This window comes from Phascolarctos cinereus, unplaced genomic scaffold, assembly GCF_003287225.1.
Source record: "Phascolarctos cinereus isolate Bilbo 61053 unplaced genomic scaffold, phaCin_HiC Scaffold_3;HRSCAF=262, whole genome shotgun sequence".
In the NCBI taxonomy this organism is placed as follows: Eukaryota; Metazoa; Chordata; class Mammalia; order Diprotodontia; family Phascolarctidae; genus Phascolarctos; species Phascolarctos cinereus.
Window position 1 is genome coordinate 210,128,602 of NW_027555736.1, and position 26,723 is coordinate 210,155,324.

General features: G+C 35.4%; 1 protein-coding gene across 2 annotated transcripts in view; it reads left to right on the forward strand.

Moving 5' to 3' along the window:
- The window catches only part of EML5 (EMAP like 5), a 182,843-nt gene that overhangs the window by 64,568 nt on the left and 91,552 nt on the right, over positions 1–26,723 (forward strand). For both annotated transcript variants that reach the window (XM_078151443.1, XM_078151444.1), the window contains exons 13-17: positions 5,025–5,143; positions 6,345–6,531; positions 10,967–11,072; positions 17,670–17,763; positions 25,184–25,284. In XM_078151443.1, coding sequence (XP_078007569.1) covers positions 5,025–5,143; positions 6,345–6,531; positions 10,967–11,072; positions 17,670–17,763; positions 25,184–25,284 — 607 coding nt within the window. The remainder of the gene's footprint in view (positions 1–5,024; positions 5,144–6,344; positions 6,532–10,966; positions 11,073–17,669; positions 17,764–25,183; positions 25,285–26,723) is intronic.

Genomic DNA, 26,723 nt, shown 5'->3' on the forward strand with positions numbered 1-26,723 from the left:
CTTAAATATGTTTGGCTAGTAATCTGCTCCTTGAGTTAGCAGCAGAGTTTCCATAGATAAAAATGCAACTCTAAGGAAGGAGGAGTATAATCCCCTCTAGCAAAGAAATCCATTGGTGATACAAACTGGGGCCTGGGAAAGACCTTAATTTAGAAAAGCCAAGGTCATCCACTGCATGCAGGGTCATCACCAGTCATCTTGACTTTTGTCTTGCCACTTTGCACAGCTTTGCCTCACTAAATCCAATTCATGCACAAGTCAAGACATCACCCTCATGATGTCTTTGGTCCTCTTCAAGAATTAAGGACAGACAACAACTCCAGCAAAAAATGCACAATACTCAAACTGGAATATAAAAAGATTGAAGGCCATCCACACCAAAATTAAAGGTTAATAATTCTTCAAGAACAGAACAAGGCTTTCAAAGACCCAATTCTCTAAAGGATATTAAGGCAAAAATGCAGGTAATCACAGAAAAGATTGGTCCATCCTCAAAATAAAACAAAAAAAGCAAATTCATCCTCTCTGTAAAAAATTGCTTCAGGACATCTGATCAGGAGGCTATTCAAAAATACTTGTCTGTGAAGGACATCTTTTTAAGAAAAAAACGTGAATGATTGTTAAAAATATTCTGCCTTATTTCTGTAATAGCTGATATCTGGCAATCCTTTTTATAATGCAGAGTGAAAACTTTTCCTACCACAACTTATAAGTGTCAGCTAGATTATACTGCCAAGAATGTAATGTCCAAAATACTTTTTAGTTTTCAAAGAAGGAACTCTACCCTTTGCTTTATTTAAGTATGTATGAAATGCTTTGATAGGGTATAATAGTAGTGGTGAAGGTCAGATAAATGGATGTTGGGTGGGGAACAAAATATACATGTGGAATAAATGCAGTATTTTAATGAAAAGTAAATGGTAGGATGGCTCAGAATTTTACCTTTAAGAGGCACATCAAGGAGTTGGTGGAATTATTTTCTTTGTTCATTGAAAGATAGCAAAGAATATCATTTTACAGGAGACTTGGGCATCTTGCCTTGCAGTGTTCATGAAGAACATCAGCAAAAAAGACCATCTTGAAGAAATTTAATCATATAGGTCAGCATACAGGAAGCAGCATGGTACAGTGGATGAACACTGGCTTTGGAATCAGAGGACATGAACTAGTAGTCTACCTCTGATGTTTATTCCTTTGATGACCTCAGGCAAGTCACGTAAGCTTCCTTGGTCTTCTTTACTCATCTGTAAAATGAGTAAAAAAGAGTTGGACAACATGGCCCTCCAAGGTCTCTTCTTTTTCTAGACCTGTGGATAGTGTGCTGGATTTGCAATCAGGAAGACCTGAGTTCACGTCCAGCCTTAGACACTTACTAGCTATGTGATCCTGGGCAAATCACTTAAACTCTTTCAGCCTCAGTTTCCTCTTCTGTAAAAGAGTATAATAGTAGCAGTAGCATAAAATCTCACAGAATTGTTGAAAGGATTGAATGCAATATGTAAGCATTTTGTGAACTTTAGAGAGCTAAATAAATGCTAGCTATCATTATCATCATTATGACTGGTTACAGAGAATGGGAAAGTAAAGAACTTATATACAGAGCTAGATAAGACCCTCCAAATTAAATTAGCACGTACTCTGGTACTCACTGACTTTTAATGCAGAGGTAAGCAGAGCAGAGGACAGTGAAAAATGTTGGAAAGTATGGTTAAAGACTAAAAAATTAGAGACTAAAGGCTTATATACTATATAGAAACCTTGAGGCCATTGTATCATGAATTATATGTTTAGGAACTAAGTTGGCAGGCACTGGATGTAGAACACTGAATATCTTCACAATCACTGAAATTGGCTATGTCTTAATAGTTAGGAAATTACTGGGTTAGTGATAGGAGATTGTGAGAATTGGCCTACTTCTAAGCCCTAGCTGACAGAAATAATGTCATGTTTGACCACTAATTGACATGCTTATACACTGGGAGATTCCTTTATACCTAATTGGTTTAGTTAGCTTCATTTAAGGAAAGAATACATGGTTCTCCTGATCATAATCATTTTAGCAAACTGTATCTATTCCAAGTATGCAGTGTTAACAGCTTTGCAAATTATACTGCCCTTTTGTGTCACAGTCTACGCCACTGCTGATTGACTGCCCCAAGGCCCCCTTCCTATTCAGGTTCTTTGAATCTGTCCAGCAACAACAATCAGATATAAGGTCAGGGACTCAGAGTTATGGGCTCTAGATTGAGATATATCTATCCCACTGTATGCCTTCGCTGAAACCTCCTGTGCTTGCCTTTGGTACAGAGAGGCTAAGGAGCCACCGTATTGCATATCTGTGAGTAAAAGACTGCCTAACTTGTGATCTTTTTTAGTGCGTGTGTTCTTTTTTGGTACCTCACCTACAGTCTCCTCACAGGGAACCATTTCTGCATCACCTGTAATCCTTGATGCTAGGGATGCTGAGGATTGCTTGAGATCAAGAGTTCTGAGCTGCAGTAGTGTTAAAGCTGCTCAGGTGTTCACACTGAGTCTAGTAGCAGTATGGTGATCCCCTGGGACCAACAGACCACCAGGCTGTGTGATGAAACGTGAACTGGCCTAGGTTGGAAAAATAGAATAGGTTAAATAGTTTAGGGATTGGTTCTGAGTGGCCACTGTACTTCTAGACTGAGTGAGATAGGGTGATCTAATCTCAAAAAAGACCAAATTAATTGCCAATTTAGAAAAAACACTAAGTTGAAAAGATATGACATACAATTAAAACAGTTCACATGATATATTCAAGCAAGCTACCAATTTTGAAAAACTGAAAATATTTAAAGAACAGCAATTAACATGAGGTATAGCCATTTTGCATAGAAGCTTACCCAAAGTAGTAGATTATTCATAATGGAGGCCTAAAGAGTAAAAAAAAAAAACTACTTCTGACAGCAAACCTTTAATCTCATTGCTAGACAGAGAAACATTTGTAGCCAAGGGCAAAGCAAAGCTGGTTTAGGATATAAACTTGTTTTTAACATTATGGAGAGTAACAAAACTGTGAGCAATATCACCTAGTAAAACCGCAAGAATCAGTGTAGACAAAAATAAGTTTGTGGAAGGATTGCTGTTAAGACCCACCTAAAAACACTTTCCAACATCATTTAAAGATCAAACTGGAATGACAACAAGCAGACAATAAAAAAGAATTTTCTACTTTTCTGCAGCAGAATATTTCCTTTATCTTCAACAGTGGAGTCACCACATTTTGAGCTCTTAACATCTCTGTCTCCAAATTGTATGCATAATGAAGAAGAAACAGTAATAAAGAAAATGAAGATGACAAGTTATATATATGGATAGAATTGTTTGCTGAAGGTGACATAGTTTTGAGTGATTGATTCTCAGGAGATCTGAAGGAGAAAAATACTGAATACTAAAAAGTCATGAATGGCCAAGGGGAGTTGGTGGATAGTTCTAGATATGAAAAAAAAAGCATTGGAAGCATTGAAAAGTATACAGAGAGGGAAGACCAGAAGAACACAAACAGCACAGTTCTTTTTAACGAACTACATAGCAAGATCATACTTTTATATATTATCTTTTTTCATTTTTTGTATATTGAAATACAGAGATGATATATGGTGATATCATAGAATACAAGTTTCAGAAAAATCATTTTAATGGTCATCAAAAGCACAATTGAGAGATGCATGGTAGATCTAAATAAGCTGCAACATAATACCAGCAATGACTTGCACACAAGAAATAGTGTAAAATAGGGCTTCTTAAGCAGGGTACTCCTCAGGTGGTCTGTGAGCTTTGATGGGAAAAAGTCACTTTATTTTCACTAACTTCTAACTGAAATTTAGCATCTCTTTCAGTTTTGAATGTAGGCAGCAAACATTCTGAGAAAGGGTGCTTAAACTTCAACAGACTTCCAAAGTGGTCCGTGACAAAAACAAAAAAGGTTAACCTCTGATATAAAAGATGCCATCCAAGAGATGTATGAATGGAAGAGGAGGTGGACTAGTAATTTATCGAGAGTGACAAATAATAGGTGGTCAGCCTGCATGTACTGATGCTCAATAAGTATTAAAAGACCTAAGGGAAAACACTGAGCCTGTAGAATAGATCCTCTCTAGAAGACTCATTGAAAGACACAAACAAGGGTTAAAAGGGATGGAGATATTTTGAATGGGTTGTGATCCCTACCACTGGGGCAATGTGGAATACCCAAATTATTGAGATCATAGATGCATTGAAGTGTTTTTATGCATACACACAATACGTATATACATACATATATATGTTAGTTTATGTATATAATTATAGTGATTTAATAATATAATTTTAATTAGTATATTCTAGTGGGACAAGAGTTGAACATGAAGTCAGTAAAGATGTGAGTTCAGTTCTTCTTCTAGTTAGATGATGACCGGTAAGTTACTTAACCTCACTTAGTTTCAGTTTCCTCATTTGTAAAAATGGGGATAATAATGAAAATTTAGTACCAGCTTCACAGGGTTGTTGTGAAAATTAATTAAGGTAGTATATATAATATCACTTTACAAACCTCAAATCACTCTATAAACATCAACTATTATTACATTAATCATACTAGTACAAGGAAACTGTTTCAGTCAAAGAAATTAAGTTAATGAAATAGCTAATTTTTGACCAATGAAATAGATAGAAAATCGATATCGTAGTGCAGGGGTGGGAACCTGTGGCCCTCTTGGTTGTCAGGGTCAGCCCTTTGACTGAATCCAAACTTCACAGAACAAAAACCCTTTATAAAAGGATTTGTTCTGTAAAACTTAGACTCAGCCAAAAGGCTGCACCCAAGGACCTAGAAGGCCACATGTGGCCTCAAGGCCGCAGGTTTCCCACCCCCGTCATAGTGTAATAGATATCTTTTCAGTGATAGTGAGTGATACACACATGGTTTGGATTGGTATTTCTCTTACTACTTAATATAAGTAAATTTTTGTTTTTATATCTATGCATTTGTGTACATATTTACATATTCATTTTTAAAGGTTTACAAAGAAGATCTACCTCAACTTAAAGAGCAGTGTAGAGAGAAACACAGAAGTGCTACATCTAAAAGAAGGGTACGAGCCCCAGGACAGAGTATACGGTTACATTTTGTACATGGGTAAGAGAATATTTAGGCTTTTTCGCACTTATTACAAATTTAGTAGTTTACATAAATGGGAAAGCTGTCTGTAGGCAGAAGAAAACAAATTAATTATAAGAAATGACAGAGTACGTAAGTGTATATAAGTTGGATTACTTTATGATTCATAGAACTATATATCAGTATACCTATCAGGAACTGTAAGCTAAAAATTAAATGTATTTGGAGGGTTTTCCTTTTATCTGTTTTTGAGCTAATTCTCATAACCAAGAAGTCATTTTCCTTCCAAAGTGAACTTCTGACTTTGTTGAATTGAGTGCAATAAGCAATTCACATTACAGAGGAGCCCAGACTCTGAAACTGTCTGAGACCTAGGAAGGATGTGATTATCATGCACTTAGTCTTTTTTCTTACCTCATAATTAATTTTCAGTACTAATAAGTAGTATATAGTTTCTATGTTTCTCTAGGAAGAAATAAAAATTAAAAACCCATTACACAAATCTTTTTGTATTTAATTCAGGGAGAATGGAAGATTTTATGTTATCCACTATCAGAGAAAAGCTTTCTCATTTTAAAAATTGACTATATTTGTTTCTGAGATTTCTTGTCAGTTCTGTGTATGGTTTTTGAGAAATACACATAAGTACCCGAGATTCTTCTTCAGAAAGTCATCCAAATCTAGTTCACTTATGCCCTGTTGTGATCAGGAATCTGGAAGTGGCAGAAAGATTTTTCTCTTCTGCAACTATGGAAAGTATATTCATAAAATCATAGAATCTCAGAACTTAAAGGATTCTAAGAGATCATTTAATTTAAGACCTACTTTTGAAGCAAAAACCCTATCTATAAAACACCTAAAATGGTGTTACAGGCATTGCTTCAGGGTTTTTTTTTTGACATTTGTAATTGTTAGGAAGTTTTCCACATATTCCTCAGTGTGTTATGCAGAATATTCCATTAATTAAAGATATTCTGTATAAATTGGGTTCCTTTTTGCTGAAGAAAGTTGGTATGAATAGAAATTTATCTGTTACTTTTAGCATTTTAGTATTTTTAGTTCTGTTTCACAGATATTTATTGTGCCTGACATAATAATATCTTCTTTGATTTGTTAATGATCGTTTTAAGACAAGTTAATATAAATAATATACATGTATTTTGTGGATTGTTTAAAATACAAGCATAATTTAATATGATTGATTCTATTTCTGTTTTAGTTACAGAGGCTATGATTGTCGGAGTAATCTGTTTTACACTCAGATTGGTGAAATTGTGTACCATGTTGCAGCTGTGGGTGTAATTTATAATCGACAACAGAATACACAGCGATTTTATCTGGGTCATGATGATGACATTCTCTGTCTGGCAATTCATCCTTTAAAAGACTATGTGGCAACAGGCCAGGTAAGTTAGGTGTTTTAGGAGTTGTGTATTTGTGTGAGAGATATACATAAATTCATTCATTTTTAGACTTTTTTGTATTTTGCACTTCCTACATTTATAGAAATGTGAATATGAAGAATTAAGAGGGATTTTCAGAATGAAATTTTTAAAAATGTAATGTATTTCAGAACAGAAACAACTCCATGTGTTTTATTTTGATTTCTAAAAGCCATTTTTAAAATTAATTTTTATCCATTTTGAATTTAAATACAAAAAGACACAAAAAGAACATTTCCATGTACACAGCATAAAGTGAGGACTCAATATAAAAACATAAATTTTTTTTTCCATTTCACACTGTTTACTTTAAAAAACTGCAATAAACACAACTCATTACACACACACACACACACACACACACACACACACACACACACACACACACACACACACACACATATGTAAAACCATAATGTAAAACTTTATCAGTTCTTTTCCTGGCAGTGGATAGCATCTTCCTTCATAGGTCATTTGTAGTTGATTTGAGTATTTGTGATACTCAGAATGAATTAGTTGTTCAAAGTTGTTCTTATGACAATATTTCTATTACTGTGTACAATATTTTATTGGTTCTGCTCATTTCACTTGTCATTATTTCATTTAAGTTTTTCCATGTTTTTCTAAAGTCAACCAGCTCATCATTTTCTTATACAGTAGTATTCCAGTAAAGATGAAGAATTATTTTGGTAGAGATTCTTAAAAAAGTAAAATATGTTTAAAGAAATTACTCAAAATTGTAAATAGGCAATGAAGTGTGGATGAATACTGGGATATTTTATATAAGAATACTTTAAAAATTAGCATCATTTCTGATTTTTTTTGGACAATAGCCTGAAAAATTTTTTTTCTGACAGTAGATATAATTTTGTACAGCAGAAAGTGAATATGCTCACTTATGTTTGTATGTATAAACATGAATATTTATTCTATCTTGCACTGTAATTAAGAGGTTTTGTTTTCCTGATATTCTATGTTGATTATTTATATAAATACATAAAAGCAGGGAAAATAATTATGTGCATTTCTTAGTCTCTTGGGATCAAAAATTATAGATATGATTAAATGTATGAAAAATTAAACACTAATTCCAGTTTATTAAGTATTTTGATAAACATTTTGATGCCTTTTGTTTTTAAAAGATGCCTTTTGTTTTTCCCCCAATATACCTTTATTAAACCTTAGTAACAAATAGAAGTGCATACAACATCCCACCTGTAGTCTTCTATCTCCTACCAAGAAGGTGGAATTGTGTGTATCTATTCTCCATTTGCATTTCATCTAAATTCAGCAGCATTTTGATATCTTTTTAAAAATATCATTGTTATTAGATATGTGTTAAGTTCTTGGTTCTGCTTTTTTCATTCTGCATCAGTTCATAAAGGTTTCTCCATTTTTTTTTCTGCATTCTTCATATTTGTTGTTTCTACCTTTTAGCAAGTTTCCTGGCACATTGTAGTTTTTTAATAAATGCTTGTTGACTTACAACTCAGTAATATTCCATTATATATACAGCAATGCCAGGACAGGTACATCTTCCACTCAGGGTTCCAGGGGTACCCCTGAAGGGTTGAGTGGCTGTGTTTCTTCTCTAATGCTATTGGTTTAAGCTTCCATTCCGTTCCACCAGCCCCGTTGTGAACTGCCAGTGATTTCACACCCCAGTTCCATTTGAGCAGTTAGTGTCAGGGAGCTTTTACAAAACTTTTACAAAGCAGTAGTTACCTTAGGGATACATTTTACCCCTGTACCCACCTGTCTCAGCGTACACTCAGACTTAATAAAATTTCTTTATAGCTTTGGTCCCACAAAGTTCCCATTCAAATATGGCACTGATGTTGGCTGAATCTTACCCCTGTTTCTCAGGGCATTGATACTGGGCTGGCTGCCTTGCAACTCAGCTCTCAGACTTTGGGATGTCAGGTGGTTTGCTCTCCTGATCTTTAGATACTAACAAGGTTGTAACTTCCAAATTAATCTCCTTCACCTAAAATGAAAAAAAAAATAATGAAGATATAGTCCATATGGTGGCTTCAAATGGAGAGGGATCAAGACCTCTCTTCTTCAGCTTTGTCTTTATTCTCTCACTGGCATGCCAGCTGTAGGAAGAAGTCAGTTGCTACCCACTCCCCTCTGCCTTGGATCTGTGACCTAGAACTGAGTACTAGACAACAGAGCTTCCAGATGTCACCTGTTCCTGTAACCTGTACTTTTTAAGGATTCCCCTGAGATCTCTTTCTGCTTCACTTCATCCTGCCTTGGTGCCCAATCTCTTTTTAGTGTCTGGATGTTGGAATGTTCACTGCATGTGCATGCCTGGCCAGACTTTGTTCCCACTGTCTAAAGGGATCTCTCTAAGCCACCTTGGGCTAGAAAAGTTACTCATGACTTTTTCTTGGTTTTTCTGGTCAGAACTCAGTTTGGTGCATTTTCCAGATATTTGTGGAGGAGATATGGTGGAAAGCTAGACTGTATTGCTACATTTGTCCATCTTGACTTCACCCCCTTCCCTAAATTACTTTCCAGAATGATTGAACCAATTTACAGTTCCACCAGCAGTGCATTATTGTGACTATCTTTCTAAATACTTTCAGTACTGAAAAATGTGCAGTGTTTCATGACTTGTAGATCTCTCCTCAAGGAGCCTGCTAACATTCTCTCTCTAGTCTAATTATAGTATGTGTGCTAAGGAAGCAAATACAGAACAAATACATGCTTATCATCCCTTATTAGGAATCCATGGCCTGGAGGCTGTTATTCCTATATTTTAATCACTGGCCTAGAAATCCTACTTCTCTTTGCTGAAACCTTTGCCTGTGTTCAGCAGCAGTGATAAAAACAGCACTTATACCTAAGGACTTCAGTTTTTTTGCCCAGTTCTTCATGATATTTAGCACTGCTCTAGATTTCTGGCAGCATAATTTCTGTGTGAATTCTTAAAAGTCATCATCCTGTTTCTTTGGCAAGAGTTTTTTTTTTTATCTCTTCATTAGGTCCAAGTATTTAGTAGTCCTTCCTTTCCTTCTCATTGTCACATCTATCCTCCAGCCATCTAACATAGCAGTCTGTCTTTTCATATCTTTTTTCTTCTTTGTTTTTACATTGAAGCCAATGTTATATTTTATTTTTCTTTCTCTTTTTTTAAAAGGAATATTTCATTCTCTCCAATAACCAGGAGAGTAGAGAGGAATTCTTTGAGTTCGTGTACCTTTTCTGGGAGGGAGACTGCCTATATATAAATCACTTAGTAGTAGCAAAAACACAAATATTCTATATTCGATGTACATCACTGCAAAAGTCTTCTTGCTCTTCATACTTGTTGGAAGTGAGATCTTCAGTCTTTCTTCATTCTTACTAGAAGGTCCCTTAATAAACTATTTCTTTGCTTCTTTCTTGAAGCTCTTCAATTCTTTCAAGGAAAAACTTTATTCTTTCTTATAAATGGAAAATAGAGATGCATTGCCCTAGTCCTTTCACCTTTCCTCTAGAGTGAAGACTAACATCCACTATGGACATATATAATTACTACTTGATATTGACCGAAACACAAGCATTGTACTCTTTATACAGATCACTTAATGTGAAATTCCTCTTACCCTCCATGTTTGCTGCTGTGGAATATTCTCTTTAGTTATTTGTCATATCTGTTGCTCTCTATGGTAACTGACATTGCAGATGTTTTAGGCTATTTTTCTTCCTCCTGCATTTTCAAAATAAAATTTTCTCGATTAGATCCAGAAATCTTTAGGCAAAAACATACATTTCATTAATTTTCATTATATATACTCCAGCCTTGCTAAAGAGGTCATTTATTACAATATCTTGAGCTGTAGTACAGCAGTCTAAATTTTATTGTCTTATGCTGTATATTTACTTCCCTAGTCTTACTTTTAAAGTTTCCTTCATCAAAGGCTTTGCTAAAATTTTACCTTCCCATTAAAATGTTCTTATTTCTCTAGTTGTAATAATTTCTACCTATTTTTGTTGTCATTACTCATTATTTAATCCATAAACTGTATTAGCCTTTAGTAATTATCTCTATCACATATTTGTACTTGTGGTACCTCATATTGTTTAATTTTCATATATGCATCTTCAGTCTCCCTAACTAGATTGATGGCAACTTTACATCCATAACACCTAAGCCTAGTAGTGCCTTTTGTATAATAGGTTCTTAAGAAATGCTTCTTGTTGATGATTGTGATGAAGACATATGGGATAGTCTCAAGAATATATGAAAAAAAAACTAATTTCCTGAGTCTAATTTCTAATGTATTCATAGCTTAATGGAATGAAATTAAAATGAAATTTGGTGTTTTAAAAAGTATTTTGAGCAAATCTTAAAATCAGAGAGTCAGTTAAATACCTACAATTACTTTTTTGATCTTTTTCATTTTAGGTAGGTAGAGATCCCTCAATACACATATGGGATACAGAGACCACTAAACCATTGTCAGTATTAAAGGGCTATCATCAATATGGTGTTTGTGCTGTTGACTTCTCAGGTAAGACTTTTTTCTACTCTAATGAAAATTATTTTGAAAATTGACAGTCTTCAAATTTATAAGAATACAAGTCATTCCCCAGTTGATAAATGGTCAAAGGATGTAAACAGGCAGTTTTCAGATGAAGAAATTAATGCTGCGTATAGTCATATGAAAACATGCTCTAAATCACTATTGATTAGAGAAATGTAAATTAAAACAACTCTGAGATAACCACCTCACACTTATGAGATTGGCTAATACGATAGGAAAAGAAAATGACAGATGTTGGAAGGAATGTGGGAAAATTGGGACACTAATGCATCGTTGGTGGAGTTGTAAACTGATCCAACCATTCTGGAGAGCAGTTTGAACCTATGCCCAAAGGGCAGTCAAACTGTGCATACCCTTTGATCCCGCAATACCACTACGAGGTCTGTGTCCCAAAGAAGTCATAAAAAGGGGAAAAGGACCTACATGTACAAAAAATATTTACAGCAGCTCTTTTTGTGGTAGCAAAGAGTTGGAAATTGAGGGAATGGCCATCAATTAGGGAATGGCTGGACAAGTTGTGATATATGAATGTAATGGAATACTATTGTACTGTAAGAAATGATGGGCAGGTGGATTTCAGAAAAACCTGGAAAGACTTACATGAATTGATGCTGAACGAAGTGAGCAGGACTAGGAGAGCATTATACACAGCAACAGCAACATTGTTTGATGACTAGCTTTGATAGACTTAGCTCTTCTCAGCAATGTAGTAATCCAAGACAGTTCCAAAGGACTCATGACAGAAAGTGCTATCCACATCCAGAGAAAGAACTGTGGAATCTGAATGCAGATGGAAGCATAATCTTTCCATTTTTTGTTTTTTCTGTGGCTTTTCCTTTTCTCTTTTTCCTCTCACATCATGACTAATGTGGAAATATGTGTACGTGATTGTACATGTATAACCTATATCAGATTGCTTGCCGTTTTGGGGAGGGTATGTGGGAGGGAAGGAGGGAGAAAAAAATTGGAACTCAAAATCTTATAAAAAATTAATGTTGAAAGCTGTCTTTACATGTAATTGGAAGAAATAAAATACTATTTACAAAAAAAAGAAAATTGACAATCTGTTTTCTCTTTGGGAGAGCAGAGTTCAAGGTGTTCAGAGAAGGCTACAGGTTCAATCCTGTGGACTAAAATTCTGCAGAGGAATCCAACCTAGAAGAAGATGGGAACCTTCAAGAATGAAATTTGAAGACACAAGGAGAAATAATTATGATTAAAACAAAGAGTACAAGTTGTCTAAAGAGACAGATTTAGATATATAGAGAGCTATCATCCATCAGATCTTTAAAAAATAAATATAGAATGGCACAAAGGGAAGTAACAGAGGATAAATATAAAAATGTGGCATGGTTTTATAAAATTTTGTGTCGAGTGCTTAAATTTAGAAAGAGCTTAAAACTAGTTAGGAAAGCTAAGGATGACAAAGGAATTTTTTAAAAAATTCTTAGAGGGGGAAAAGAAAACCAGTTAAAGGCTAGGTCTGTTCTTTGGAGCATGTAGGACATTGCTGACCAAGAAACTTTTGTTTTTATTTTCTCTGCCAGGGAGAATTCATAGGACTGAAAAGAAAGCAACAAAATTAGGTAACGGGAAGTTGATCTCCAGCATAAGTAAGGAGATAGTAAGAGAGTAACCAGTTATCCTCATGAGTTCAAGTGACTAAGTCCAAGTGAATTGTATGGTAAAGATATAATGGAATTATATCATTTAGACATTACACTGAAAGAATTGACATATAAGATTGCTGAGTCACTGTCAGTGATTTTCGAAAGATTGTGGACAATGGGAGAGGTACTATGGGATAACTGTAGAGTGAATATCCCATTTTGCAAAAAAGGGAAGAAAATGGAGTTTGTACACTGTATGCCAGTGTGTTTTATTTCCATTCCTATTATAATCCTGTAAGTTATAATTAAAGGGGTGATTAGTGTATATCTAAAAAAGGAAATGGTCGTCAAAGAGAACCATTATAACTTCATTTATAACAAGTATCACCATTCCAATTTTATTTCCTTTATCGACAGAATTACTGTACTGATAGATAAGGGAAATGCTATTGATAAAATTTACCTAGGTTTTTAGCTAAACAACTGACAAAATCTGATGTACTGTTCTTATGGGAAAGATGGAGAGGCATGGCCTAAATGATAGAACAGTTAGGAAGATTTGGAACTAAATGGCTGGCAAGACTCAAAAAGTAGTCATTAATAGTTTAATCTTGACTTGGAAGACTGTCTCTACTAGTCTGCTACAGTTATCTGTGCTTTGATCAAGTGCTATTTAACAACAAACGGCAGGGGACAGCTAGGTGGCACAGTGGATAGAGCACCGGCCCTGGATTCAGGAGGACCTGAGTTCAAATCCAGCCTCAGACACATAACACTTACTAGCTGTGTGACCCTGGGCAAGTCACTTAACCCCATTGCCTAGCCAAAATAAATAAATAAATGAAAACAAATTTAAAAAAAACAACAAGCAAACAACAATAATAGCTGACATTTATATAGTACTTTAAGGTTTACAAAGTGCTTTCCATTTATTAGGAGCAGCTATGTGGTACAGTAGAAAGAGTGGGTTTAGAATCAGGAGGAGTCATTTTCATGAGTTCAAATCCAACCTTAGACATTTATAGTGTGACCATGGGAGAGTCACTTAGCCCTCTTTGCCTTATTTCCTCATCTGTAAAATTAACTAGAGAAGGAAATGGCAAACCACTCTAGTGTCTTTGCCCAGATAATCCCAGATGGGGTCACAAAGAGTCAGACATGACTAAAAGGACCTAACAACAGCTATAACTTTATTATCTTACTTGATCCTCACAACCCTATGAGGTAGATGCTTATTATTCCTATTTTGCAGATTACGGTATTAAGGCTCATGGAGGTTAAGTGACTTGCCTGGGGACACACAACCAGTAAATATCTGAGATATTATTTGAACCCAGGACTTCCCGACTCCAAGTCAAGCACTTTGTCCAGTATACCGTGTTGTCTGAGGCATAAGTGACATGCTAATCAAATTTGTACATAACACAAAGCTAGGAGGATAGCAGTCACATTCAGTGACAGTCCTTGGATTCAGAAAGATTGTGATGGTCTAGAACATTGGATTACTTTTAGTGGGAATGTATGTGTATACACACGTCTTCCTACATTTGAGTTTTTAAATCGTATGTACAAGTACAAGACACGGGAGATGGATGGACTGTAGTTTATCTAAAAATGATCTAAACTGATTTTTAGCACATTGATAAGCTAGAGAACACACAGAGGAGGGGTTACCAAGACAGTGAAAGGTGTGTGACATATGAGAGTCAGGTAAAAAGAGTGGGGATGTTATAGGAGAATATAGGACTGAGGTGGGTAAGGTGGAATCATAATAGCTGTATTCAACTATTTGAAAAGCTAGTATGTGGAAGAAAATTTATATTTGTTTTGTTTGGCTCTCAAAGGCAGAAATAAATAGGAACTTCCGTCAAAGTGAGCCTGATTTAAAGGGCTTTTTGTTCATATCATAGGAAGATCAGTTGAAGGACCTGAGAACATCTTTAGCCTAGAGAAGACATGGGATCCACAACTGTACATGAAAGAGACGGTTGATCTGTTTGGCTCCAAGGACCAGAACTAAGAGCACTGGGTGCAGTTGTAACAGAATAAGTAGAAGTGAGGTAGTGAGTTCCCCTTCCCTGGAGATGTTAAAGCAAACTCTAGATGACCATTTGATGGGTATCATTATAGAGGGGATTCTTGTTCAGGTATGAATTTGACTAAATGGCTTCTGAGTCCCTTCTAACCTGAAATTTCGTAATTTGTCTAAATGGAAATTTCACTTCATTATGCAAAGTTTGAATTTTTCTTGGATTGGGATTATAAGAAGCTGTCTGAGTTCTGCTAACTTGTATGTGAAGATCAAATGACAGGACTTCTATCTCATCTTCTCATGTAAGAAATCAGCTTTTAGTTGTGTAGAAATCAGTTCATATTGGGTTAATTCAGTAGGTGATGAAGTTTCTCCTAAAATTAAATTCATTTTTTAATAAAGAGTTCAATTTGTACCCTGCTTTGCTGCCAAAGAATTTCTTTTGGAGTAGAAAAGACCAAGAATGGCTAAGGAGGAGTTAATAACCAATATAAGTTAGGATGTATTAAGAGGGCACCTCGTTGCCTTTTATTCATTAAGGTTATCTGACCGAGATGAACTATATCCTAACTGGAATTAGGTGATTGCTGAGCCTGTCAGAAATCTTTGAAACATCATGAAGGGAAAAGCCCTACAGAGGTAGAGTAGGGCATATATCATGATTTCAAAAAAGGGAAGAGGAAATTGTTTGCGAACTTTAGGCCAGTAAGCTTGATTTCTATTCCCAGCATAATTCTACAATATATTATTTTTAAAATAGATTGCGTTCATGTAGAAAAGGAAACAGTGATAACAAATATGGTCATGCCTCGCTTCATTTCCTTTTTGAAGTTACTAAACTCAGATTTTAAGGATATGCTATAGATATATAGTTTATGTGGATTTTTTAGCACAGCATTTGATGAAATATCTTATGCTATTCTTATTGAAATATAGAGATGTGGACTATATGATAGTACAATTAGATAGACTATAAATTCGGTAAATTGCTATACTCCCAGAGTAGTCATTAATGATTCAATGTAAATTTGGCATCAGGTCTTTCATTCTGTAATTGCCTTATTGATTTTTTAGCATTTGATTGTTGCTTTGATAAAGGAATAGAGGCATCCTTCTCATTTGCAGATAAAACATAGTTGTGTAGGATGGATAACAAACGCAATGGATGATAGTCATGATGCAAAACAAATTTCTTTGACAGGCTAATATATTTGACTGAATCTAATGAGGTGAAATTTAATTGGGATGAATATTAAGTCTTAACAAATGTAAGGTTCAAAAAATAAACTTAAGTAATAGTTGAGGGAGGTATGTTTAGAGAGCAGTTTGCCTAAAAAAGATCTGGGGATTTTAGTGGACTACAAGCTCAAAGTAGTTTATCTTTGTGACATGGAAGCCAAGAACAAACAAAAAACCCCTAGCATGACACTGTCTTGAGAGGTCTAGATAACTCCTACTACTGTACTCCGCTTTAGTCAGACTAACTGCACCTGGAGTACTTGTGCAGTACTGCTTGCTGCCATTTAGGAAAAATATTGCTAAACTGGAGAACATTCAGAGGAGCTGGGCAACTACTGTGGTGAAGGACTTTGAGTATGCCCTATCAGAATCATTTAGAGGAATTGAGTTTATTAACTGCGATGAAGAAGTCTTGTGGACAAAATAATTGTCTTAGATATTTGAAAGGATGTCATATGGAGGAAGGATTAGACTTTTTCTGTTTGAGTGAAAAGGCAGAAACAGGCAACAGATAAAAGTTACACAGAGATATATTTAAGTTTGATGCCAGGGAAAGCCTTTCTAACAATTGAAACTATCCAGAAGTGGAATGGCTTGCCTCGGGAGCTCTTCACCTACAGGACGGATATCCAGCTGTGGGGCGTTTTCTAACGAAGCATAAACTGGACTAGGTGGCCATTGAAGTGCCTTTCAATTTTGATATTTTTTGATTCTTTGACAAAAACTTTGAAATTGTTGAAAACTACATATTTTAGAATAAAACCATGAAGCCCATAGAAATGGGAGAAAGGAAAGATAATAAGTAGAAAAGTCTTACAGCAATAAACTCTAAACTAATACTCACCTTTTCAGTTGTTCTTCACTTAGTAACAAGGTGTTATCTATATTTAAGAACTTTGCCACAAGTTAAATAAAATCTGTGGAAAAACCATGAAGTTAGATAACGATAATATTACTAGTATCATTAGGGATCAGACAGAGTATTCATGGAATTGGAAGGAAAACAGAATTTCAGGCCATCTGAGTATGTTCTGTCATAGTTATTATGTTTAGAGGATGAGATTAGATGATTTTTTAAGTAACTCTGCTGTCACTTGGAACTTGACAGTGGTGACAGCTAAAATTATGGATTTTGAATTGAAAATGGTCAAACCATGTACATGAACTCTGCCTTTTCCTTGGTTAACTATACAGAATTGCTGAAAATACTTAAGGTAGTTGATATTTGTGAAGGAAAGGAGTAGTACTTCTTTTGACAGCTTTAATTCTTTTCCACCTAGAGGATGGATATCGTCGTGAAGTTTACTTATTTCACCTTTTCTTCTCACTCTTCTTTGTTCACTTCTTTCTTCCTCTTTACTTTTCTATTTTTTTCCTTTTCCTTCCTTTCACTTCTGAGACCTCATATGCCAAAGTGATGGATTATTAGAACTGCTGAGGTCTACCTTAAAGAGTATAATCAGATGTAATTAACTTTTGTGTGGTAACATTCAACTTTCTTACTAATCCTGTCTTAAGCCCTGGTTCCTGCTGCAGTTTATATATACTATAACTCATTAAAAGTGTATAATGAATATTATAAATTCAGTTTTCTATTGATATTGGAAATTTCACTAATTATATTTATTTACTGAATGTCAAATGATTAATATATATCATTTTTTCTCTGCTTAACTTTTTTAGCGGATGGCAAACGTTTGGCTTCAGTTGGAATAGATGATAGTCATACTGTTGTGTTATGGGACTGGAAGAAAGGCGAGAAACTGTCAGTTACAAGGTAGAGAAAAGACTCGAAACTCATCAGCAACATTACTGAAAGAGTAAAATGTCTTTGGACTTGAAAAAGTCTTTAACTAGAGCTTTTTAAAAGATCAGAACAGAATTTTGCTACCACAAGTACAGCATATTAATATATGTTTCAAAATCTTTTTGCATATCTGTTCCATTTTATCTCTTGGCTTTCAACTTTTCCCATCTTCAGGGGTTTGTAACTGGGTTGGTATGGGTACTGCCTGCATCAGTGCAGATTGCAACCCCTCTGCTCATTTCAACAGACATAAAATAAGCATTTATATCTAAGCCACTGGGCTAGGCAGCTGAGTGTGTAAAGACAAAAAGGAAACCATCTCTGACCTAAGGAATGTTTTTTCCTGGGGAAAGAGGGAGAGGATACAGCCTTTACACAGGTAAGTAATCTGAAGAGAAAGAAATATAACAGGATTCAGGGAAGGATTTATGGAAAAGGTGGATCTGAACTGAGCCTTGAAGATAAGGATTCAGAGCAGTAGGTTTGAGAAGGGAGCACATCCTGGGCATAGGGAGGATGGCTTGTGAAGGTACACATAAATGAGACAGATAAAACTTCAGGGGTTGGGAATAATTGCTATTCAGGTTTAACTGACATATAGAGTGTGTGAAGGGAATAATGTAAAATATAGTGTAAAATAAAGTTAGAAAGGTAGGCTGACAGGATGGTACATTTAGAGCTGGAAGGGACCTTGGAGGCTGTCTAGTCAGCACTTCCATTTTACAGTGGAGGAGACTGAGTCCCAGAGAGGTTGAATAACTTTCCCAAGGTCACATGGGTAGTATGTAGAACGAGTACTTGAACCCAGACCCTCTGACTCCAAATCTGTACTTCCCAATGAGTGTGTAACACAGGCTTCCCAAGATGAAGTGAGACCATAGAGGTCTTTACCTGCTTGATTGAGTAGTTTTTATTTTATTTAGAGGCAGTGGGGAGCCACTAAAGCTTTTTTTAGTGAACTCCAAGAACTTTAGGGTAGGAAGGAACCTTAGAGACCATCTAGTCAAACCCATTCTTAATTGAGTAAGAATCCCTTTTCTTCTACACACCCAGCTTGTCAATCAACCTTTGGAAAAATCTCCTGTGAGGGGGAACACAGCCTCCTGAGACACGCCATTCCACTTTTGAATGGCAATTATTAAGAAGCTCAAGTGGTTCTCTTTACAGCTTCTGTCTGTTGTTCTTTGTTCTGCTATCTGGGGTCTGGGAGAACAAGTACTTTTAATGCATTGGGGCATAATCTTCACTACACCCTTTAGTCTCTGAGGAGAAGAGGAAGTCTGTTCACACTTTAGCTATATTTCTATAAAGCATCAATTCTGCCAAGTTCCAGGTCCAAATTTCTGCTGGACTTCTGTCCCGTAGCCCTGGCTTCTCAGGGCTTCTCTGCTGGGCTGCCAGCAATATCTGGCCTGGAATCCTTTCTCCAGGGTCCCAGTGGCTTTGGCGCAAGAGTCTAGGACCCCATTTACTGCACCTGGAACTGAAAAGAACAAACCAAACAGATCAAAACGGTAATCCTGTTTCTCCAGGCCACAAGGGAAGAGAAGGTACCCATTTCTATCCAGTTTCCTGCAAGGTGCTCATACTGTGAGTGAATGAGACTTTCATCTTTGGACACTTGGAGAAAGAGATTGTGTCTCGTTTCAGTAGCCATCCACGAGGTAGGGGAATGCAGAATATTTTTTCCCAGAATCAGGTGTCTAGCATCTCTCACAGGAATGCCTTCATCTTGAGTGATCTGGGTATTTGCCAAAGCCCTTTTAAGCATGAGTGAGAAAGGCATGTGGACAAGTAGTTCATGTTTAACACTAATAGGACTTATAAAAGCCTTTTCTCACAACAAGGAAGTAAGTAGTACAGGTGCTTTCATCTGCATTTTAAAGATAATAAAACTGAGGCTTTAAAAGTTACTTGACTTTCCCAGGGTTACATAGCCCTCCTCCTGGCTAGTCCCCCTTGCTGCTCATATTACTTCTCACCTACTCTGTATATCCTCTATGTACTTAGTTATTTGCATGTTGTTCACTCCAAGAGAATATAAGCTCCATGAGGGCATGCGGTTTTTATCATTCTTTGTATTCCTACCATTTAGCTTAGTGTCTAGAACATAGTAAACACGTTAATAGTAATTGTCTGAAGAAGTATTGAACCCAGGTCTTCTGACTTCAGTCTAACACTCTTTGCACTAGTTATTGTTGTCTTTTTGGTGACTTTTTTTTTGTTAAAAATGCCATCTATGATCTTCTCCATTAATATATCATCTTTCTACTTGGAACTATTTTGAAAAATGAGTTACCTGGTATGTTTGCCAAACCTGTCATTCATGTTTGAAAGGTTGTGGAGAAAGTACCACAGGAAAAGAGGAGGCCAAGATCTTTTGAAAATGTATATATCTTACTTAAGAGACTCAGCACTGACTTTGGATGTGGTGCAATTAGCACTATGTCATTCACAAACAGGAGCTTCTGGTAGACCTTTCCATCTTTTAATATTTCTTCTTTACTTTGATTCTCCACAGGATTTCTTTCATGACTGTGGCAAATACCAAATACCTTTGGCAAGCCCTGTTTCATCCTTTGTCTGATATTAATGATCAGCTTCTGTCTAACCCTGGAACTTCCCTCAGTGATCCCAGCCTTTTCAGCCTGGAACATCCTTCAGCCATGCTGGGCTTTTCTCTCATTAATAAATTCTGCCTAGGACCTTCATTCCTCCCAGAGAGTACCCCCAGAAACTCTGTGAGAGTACTTACCCTCCAGAAACCCTGAAAACTAAAGAGAGGTTGCTACAGGAGAATATGTTTACTTCTTAGAATTTGATTACTTTCCTTCCTTTGGGTACTATAAATGAATTGAGCATGCATACATACATTTACACATCCCTGTATCTTAAGAGGACAGACCAAGACCACTGTCCCTGCATTGACTAGACATTTTAAATTGACTACTATCCTGTGAACATATATAGTTTAATTGGTTCTTGCTTTTACCTCTGTAACCAGCCGAGAAGGTCTCACCTTCTTTCCCCAACTATAACTTCATAAATTAATGCCTATCTAGGCCTGAATAGCCCCTTATTCCCTGAAGTAATAGATAATAGATAAGATCCTACTCATCTTCCTAGTTGGCTAATCTTAAGTAAATGAAAAAATATTCCATTCCCATATTCTCATTTCCCTTACTTACTGTGTTCAGAGATCTTGAAACGTAGATTTGAAAATGGAAGTCATAGATAACACCTTGCTTCCCACCAATTCCTGTCTTGTAACCCACCCTGACAACGAGTGAGCATCTCTATTATACATTAGAGACTGAATTATTATACAAAAGTTGGGAAGTCTTCTTGGAGAGAACTGTCTCTTCTCTCTTAATGCCATTTCTCACTTTGTGTAAATGAAGGGGTGGGGATGATCTGGGCAGCAGCTGCAATCACTGGTGCAGCCCTGAGCCAGGAGTCCTCCACTCTAGGTACTGAAGCCACTTGACTGTGATTAGAGCCCCAGAAAGGGGAGGGGTAGGTCTGCAGAACTGGCCACTTGTTTTAAGTGGAGACTAGCTGTATTGCTGTAGTCTAGATAAAGATTAGAAGGGTCACAGCACCTTCCCGATCCCTATGTCTAGTCAGTTTTAAAGAATGTACTCTAATTTCTTCAGGGCATATAAGTCTTACTTGTAGACTTTCTTAGTTTCCTCTTCTCACATGGAAGTTGTGTTACCACAGAATCATTTGGAGAGACAGTTGTCACCAAAAATGGGACTTGAAATGGCATGAAGACATGAGGCTTCTATGTAGCTTGGTTTTTCTCTTGCCTTCCTCTAAAGCCATATTTTCCAGCACAGTTTTCACTAACCTTACTTATTCTCATCTTTATGTAGCAGTCACTAAGAATTAAAGTAAATGTTGATTCAATTTGGAGGATCTTATTGAATTCTTCATATATTTTATTTACCTCTTCATCCCCTGCACCACATATTAAGTCATAAACTGCATTTACTTTAATGATCTTTTTTCAAATAGTTATCATGAGCACTGCAATATAAAGATGACCAATAAATGTTGCCTTTGGAAGCATGATAAAACCAGCTTCGCCAGTTCTTTTATTTCCTTATCCAAGGAGAACCTGTGAACCAGTTTTGCTTTAATCTCCTTTCATCTTATGTTTTCATTTGTAGCAATTATGTGCAGAGTGATATGATTTAATTCTGTTACTATTACATCCACTAACTGGTCTTTGGACAAGGATCACACGTTTAGAGTATCAACAACCACCTTAATGTTCATAGATGCTTTAGCAGCCAATATTTAATTCTAAGTGGATCAAAAAGCAAAGTGGATAAACAATAAATAATTATGTTAAAATGCTAATTAAAACAATATACAAGAATATGATGCTATTCAAGCAGTGCTTAGGGAAAGAATTTATATCTATAAATTTGTCACTCAAGAGAAAAAGTAACAGAAAAGTTTTTAGAAAATTTAGAAAAATTTAGAAAAAATAACACCTAGAAAACTAGATAATTAGAAAATTAATAGTCCCCTCCCTCAAAATCTTAAAAATAAAGGAGGAAAAAAAACAAAATTGAAATAATAAAGACTCTGAAGATAAAAATAAGAGCTGGTTTTTTTTAAAGCCTCATAAAATGGACAAACTAATAGCTCAGTGTAAACTGAGAGGAAGACATGAGAGCTAGGATTTATATTGAAAATCATCAGAATCCATTATACACAAATGTATGCTAACAAAACTGTTTTTGTTTAAATGGACTAATTTTTGCCAAAATACAAATTATTCAGGTTAAGAGAAGAAGAAATAGAAAATCTTAACCTATTCTCCAAAAGAGAAATTGAGCAAGCTATAAATGATCTCTCATAGGGTGGGAAACCATGATGAACAGATAAATTTACATGAAAGCTTTGTCAGATAATTAAGGAACAATCAGTTAAACAGTATGCAACATAAACAGTTGATGTAGTCTAAGAAATATTTTACCAAACTACATCTGTGAGACAAAGATGGGCCTTCTACCTAAACAAAGGAGGAGTAAAGCAGAGTAGGGAAAATCTTAGACCAGTAGTAGAGATGCTCAGAATACTCCGGTGTATCTCTGATCACAAAAGTATAAATATTCCATCCAGTAAATTAATATGTAACCCATCCTGTGTGACTTGTCTTCCCCTAAATTCATCAAATGTGAATGTACCCATCATGCTGGGGTCTTTCTTTACTTTTCCTTGATGTTTTAAGGATACCCTTGGAGCTCATGAACTGCCTAGCAGATAACTAAGAGAAATACAATGATCAGAAAAAGTGTATCATATTCTGGTTACTCTTAAACTGGAGTTAGACAAAGGAGCTGACTAGGCAGCAAACTATAGTACAGACCTGAGGGATAAATGCTAAGGAAGTGTGGAATCAGGGAGTGTTCAAAGAAGAATGGTAATATTCAAAGATGACTCTTCTTTCCAACTTCCCCTCTTGCTATTGTTGGTATCACCATCTTCCCCAGTTTTATAAGCCCAAAAGCTTTGCAGTAACCTTTGATTCTACCCTTTCTTCTTTTATCCTATCAGTTGCTAAGACTTGTCTATTTTACCCTCATAATATCTCTCACATGTAGCCTTTCTGTTTTATTCATTGCCACTATTCTAGTCTTATCCTATTTTATCAATCACCTGGATGGAAGCCTTAACTGGCTTTTAACTGGTCTCTCTTTCTTTGATCTATTCTTTCCTTATCTCCCAAAATAATCTTCCTTGTTCATAGCTCTTGCCGTGCCACTCCCTGGGACCAAAAAATGTGATTTGTAAATTATTTTCTTATAGACCTAACATAGGGTAGAGAAAAGCTAGCAGATCCTGGACTTGTATGTATAGTGACTGAGGGATTGAGAGTTACAGGGCATGAGAGGTAAAGCTCTACCTCAAGCAAGTCCTAAAAAATACTCAAAGTATATGAACAGATAATATTCAAAAGAAGAAATACAACTTGTTAATTATCATTTTTTTTTTGGTGAGGCAATTGGGGTTAAGTTACTTGCCTAGGGTCAGGCAGCTAGTGAGTGTTATGTGTCTGAGACCAGATTTGAACTCAAGTCCTCCTGATTCCAGGACTGGTGCTCTATCCACTGTGCCACCTGGCTGCTTCAGTGATCACTTTTAAAAAGCTCAGTCTCACTATTAAATATGAATTTAAACATTTTTGGGAGACTACCTTATGTCTATCAAATTAGCAAAAATAATTAAAAGCACCAAAGCTTAATGCTGATGGGGTTGTAGAGAAACAGATTTATGTTTCATTCGTTGCTGGTGGAATTGCAAACCTGTGGAATCTTTTGGAGAGCAGTTTGGCAGAGGTCAGTCAAAATCCTAAAGATAATTATACCCTTTGACCCAATGAATATTCGAAGTATTCCCCAAAACTCTTATCAAAAATTAAAAGCTACATGTTAAAAGATTTTTCAGAGCAGCATTGTAACTTTAAAAAAGAATTGAAAGCAGCTGACAACAGGAAATTGTTTAAATTGCGTTATATTAATGTAATGGAATACTGTAATGCCAATAAGATGGAAAAATATGAAAAATATAAAGAAGTCTTTATTAAGACTTTCATTAAATAATACAAAGTGGAAAAAAAGCAGAACCAGTAGAAAAATGAAAAGAATGAATGGACAAAGAATCCTGATGAATAATTAGGAATAAGATGTTTTATATTTTTAAATTAATTTAATTGTAAAGAGTTATAAAGCAAGTTTAGCTCATTGTATTTCATGTTAAATATTAAGTTTTTAACTAAATATGGAGAAAAAACTTTTAGTAACTACTTATTCTAATGTAAATATTCAGACTCCTTGGCTTGGCATTTGGCTCTCACTCTCTGGCTCCAAACACCCTTTCTGGATTTATCTTAACATCATTTCCTCTTCATGTCCCCCTGTTGTCACTTGTTGAAATTCTTCTTTCAATACCCAGCCTATTGTTTACCTCTTGCCTGATCCCTTCAGTTGAATATGATTGTTTCTTTCTCAGATTTTTCCTAGAACACTCTGGCTAGATCTCTGTGTTACGCCTATCATGTTCTGTATCACATTTATTTGGTTTCCTTGTCTGTAAAATGAGGATGATAATAACACTTACCTCCTTCAGAGGATTGTTGTAAGAATCAAATGAAATAATATATGTAAAGCATTTTGCTAGCCTTCAAGCACTGTATAAATACTAGCTATTTTCATTATTTTTTTTATTACATGTCATATCCCATGTGTAGTTTATTGAATTTATTGAATATAGTTTCTGTATATTTTTATTGAATCTTAGTGAATGGTTATTGAATTCTTAGGGGAGATATTATCCAAAAAGTAAAAACTAAACATTTTGGGTTTTGTTGCAGAGGAAATAAAGATAAGATTTTTGTTGTGAAGATGAACCCATATATGCCTGACAAATTGATTACAGCTGGTATTAAACATATGAAATTTTGGCGGAGAGCAGGTGAGGAAAGGCTTTTTTTTCTTCAGATGTTGTTTAGGAAATATTAATTTTCTTGATAATCCCTGTTTTTCTTCTGTGTATTTTAAAAACTAGTTTAAAAATATTTTATTTGCATCTTTAACTTTTTAACCATATGAGAAACATTACGTATTTGCAAGATGTTATATAATTTAGTAGTTAATCATTGCCATACAGTTTTGTAGAACATTATTGGAATTAATATTTACACATGACCTAAAATCCTAAGATTTAATGACTTACTTATGGATAAACTAAGGAATTCAGTGATACTGTTATGATTATGTAATAATTCAACTCCCCTCCTGACTTTATGGTACTTTTTTTAGTCATTGTAAGTATTGTATACAAAATATTCTCATATCTTAAATAATCTTACCTCTTTAACAAATACCAAGTTCTAGAACAAGTGGTGGGTAAAATCCAATAAATCTAATACTGCATAATAAAGTATTGAAATTGTTGACGCGTCAAGTGCCTATTAAAGAAAAGGAAGACTTCCCTCTTTTTATTCCATTCTAAATTATTTTGGGGACTACTAATTGAACTTTAACAAGTACAAATGACTCCAGGTGGCATATTTGCTGCTCTCTTTATACAACACTCCCTCTTTCACTTCCAAGACTTTGCAGAGGTTATCATCTCATGTCTGGAATGCTGTTCCTACTCTCTTCTACCTCTTGGAACCCCTCATTCTCTTCAAGGCTTACCTTGGGTGCCTTCTCCTTTAAAAGGACTTTCCTTGTTCCTGTACTTGTCAATGTGTCACAATTACTGTATATTTTATGCATATTCTGTTTTTAATTGATTTTTTCAGTTATCAAGCATTCACCTTCTCCTTCCCACCTCTCTCATCCACTGAAGGAAAAAAAGAAAGATAAGAAAACCCCACTGTTACAAAAATATGGTCAAGATGAATTCCCACTTTGAGTGTATCCGAAAATGCCTTGCTAAGCCTGAATTTTTAGTAATATCTGTGATATTTTTATTTGGATAGCCATTTTTCATGAAATAATGAACTTTCAGACTTTAGTGAGTAAACATTTATAGGTATACAAATTTAGAAGTGCGTGGATTACTTTGATTCTTTTTAAATGTGCTATTGATTTTTCCTTTAATATATCATTGTTAGCATTTTCTCTTAAAATCATTGCTCTTTCATGCCAACATATTATTTGCAATCCCAGGTTTTAAAAGGGCTTATAAAATTACCTGTGGGTTGTGGTGGTTTTTATTCATGTTATTAGTGTAATAATCCTGAAAAATAATTCTTGGCCTCCCATTCCGGCTCTCTATAAATAAACTAAAAATATCACTATAATACCTGAATTAGACTCATCTTAAGAGGTGATTTAGCAAGGATGTTATTTCACAGGTAGATTTACAACCACATTATTGGTGAAAACTGGATTTGGAGTTTG